A 2033-nucleotide genomic window follows, 5' to 3' on the forward strand; every position below is an offset into this window, starting at 1 on the left:
GTTGTTATAACCATAATAATTTTACTTAGAGAATTAAAACACGTCGGGTGATTGCTTACATCTTACATAAAAAATGAGTGACTACTCCCGAGTTAAAGAGAGCGGAAACCGGAAACCTTGAGTGCTACTTTTTAGAAAAGCATAATTGTTTACGAATTATATATAAAGAACTTTATACGTGTGCTGATGTTGCCAATTTTATTTTTCAGTTTATATTTTTATTAAACTTATATTCTTTATAAATTTATACAGAAAATTGTGTGGTATGTTTTTACCATAAATAATTTCCTTGTTAAAAATAATGCTGAGATTACGTAAAGCGTATATATTGCGCGTGATGTATTATTTTATCCTTGTTTAACATTTGGTGAACAACAAAGATGAAATAATACAGCCATTGTTTCAATAATTTTGTTTTATTTTATTAATGTTAACTCTTTGAAGAAACATTCACTTACTTTCTCCGATGATTATCTTTGCAGATAAAGATCCATATCCGATAGATGCATTGCCGACATGCAATCATGCGCTTAATACTTGTCTACGTGGAAAACCTTGCAATCAGATCTTTAAGGACTTTAAAACTAACTGCAAGACTCAAGAAGGCCAGTGCAAAATGGAGAATCGGTAAGCGAATTAACACTTATATATTTGTCTTTTTATTTATTAATACTTCTCGCGGTTTTATATTCTCATTTAAACCGTAATATTGTAGGGATAAAGCACAAAACCAGATCCATTTGAATTGAAAAACTAAATTTGCTGTAATAAAATGATACAAATGTTTACTTTGAAATGGAGAGATATATGATAGAAGATTTAATTGAAACTCGATAAACGAGCTATAGAAACATATATATTTATATCTTCTTTTATTTATCTTCCTGTATTAAACTACAATATGACAATAACATTACTTTGTGATATTACATACTTATTTAATATAAAAGTTTACACGGTTTTAAATAAATACAAATAAAATATCTTATTTTATGCTGTTGTAATGAAATTATATTAAAAAGTCGTTATTTTACGAGAGAGAATTAAAAAATAGAATGTTATGTTATAGAACAAATTAATTTTATTATGAACATAATCTATGACGGTACTACATGCGGTACTGAAAGCCAGCGTCATAGTGAATAAATAATTGTGTAATTGTATCATTCAGAATTTAAAAACGGAATTCGTTGGTATATATTCCAACATACAGGAAATTTTCGCTGATTGTGTGTTGTACAACTAATTTAATAGTGCATGCAAAATTTTCACTTTGATTATCTCAAATGACTGCGAAGCTATCTCTACTAGTATACTTCATTCCCGCGTTCTCCTGTAGATTTTTGTTTCAAAACCTGCGCAAGAGAGAGAAAATTAGTTACACTCGAGTTAGTTAAAGTAACTCGTCGCGAAAATTAGTTGCATCACCAGCGATAAATAATCTAAAGTAGTGAAGGGCAGTTCAGTAGAGTATTCGCGAAGACAAACAGTACGCCGATGGGCGCGCGGTTAATTAATTGTTTGCATGTAATTAACTTGTAGGAACAAAGCAGGGGAATTGTCGCGCGGGCCGTGCGCATCGACGGTAAATTACATTTCCCACCGTAGTTTTAAAAGTTGCGCCGCGTTCTCTCGTTTTATTTTGCCGCGGAATTCCCGCGGCCACTTTGTCCCGATCCCATTAAACCTCGAGATACGAGCCTCTCTAGTCTAGTATCGTAACTCTGTCGAGTTAACACCGACGCCGGAGTCTGCTAAACTTTTGAGATCGGCCGCGATGTATCCAAGAGCGTACCTAAAGTTGCAATCTACTCAAGCATAGACGACAATTTATCGAATTGTTATTTTTCTGCACTTTCTGTGAAAAAAATTTTTTAATGTTTTTTTTAACGAAGAAATCTAGGAAATATAAAATACTTTCAAAATATCTATTTTTTTTAAATTTGATAATTTTTTTGGATTTGAGATTAATGTAAAAACTAATATTTTTTTAAATAGAAAAGTTTTAATTTTAATATATATGTATATATATA

The 2033-nt window shown here is 31.1% G+C and overlaps 1 protein-coding gene across 1 annotated transcript in view; it reads left to right on the forward strand.

Annotated features, from left to right (window-relative positions):
* LOC108688661 overlaps positions 1 to 2033 on the forward strand; it is a 343834-nt gene that overhangs the window by 187719 nt on the left and 154082 nt on the right. The window contains exon 4 of the mRNA XM_018194993.1: positions 483 to 627. Coding sequence (XP_018050482.1) covers positions 483 to 627 — 145 coding nt within the window. The remainder of the gene's footprint in view (positions 1 to 482; positions 628 to 2033) is intronic.

The sequence above is a fragment of the Atta colombica genome, unplaced genomic scaffold, assembly GCF_001594045.1.
Source record: "Atta colombica isolate Treedump-2 unplaced genomic scaffold, Acol1.0 scaffold238, whole genome shotgun sequence".
NCBI classification, from domain to species: domain Eukaryota; kingdom Metazoa; phylum Arthropoda; class Insecta; order Hymenoptera; family Formicidae; genus Atta; species Atta colombica.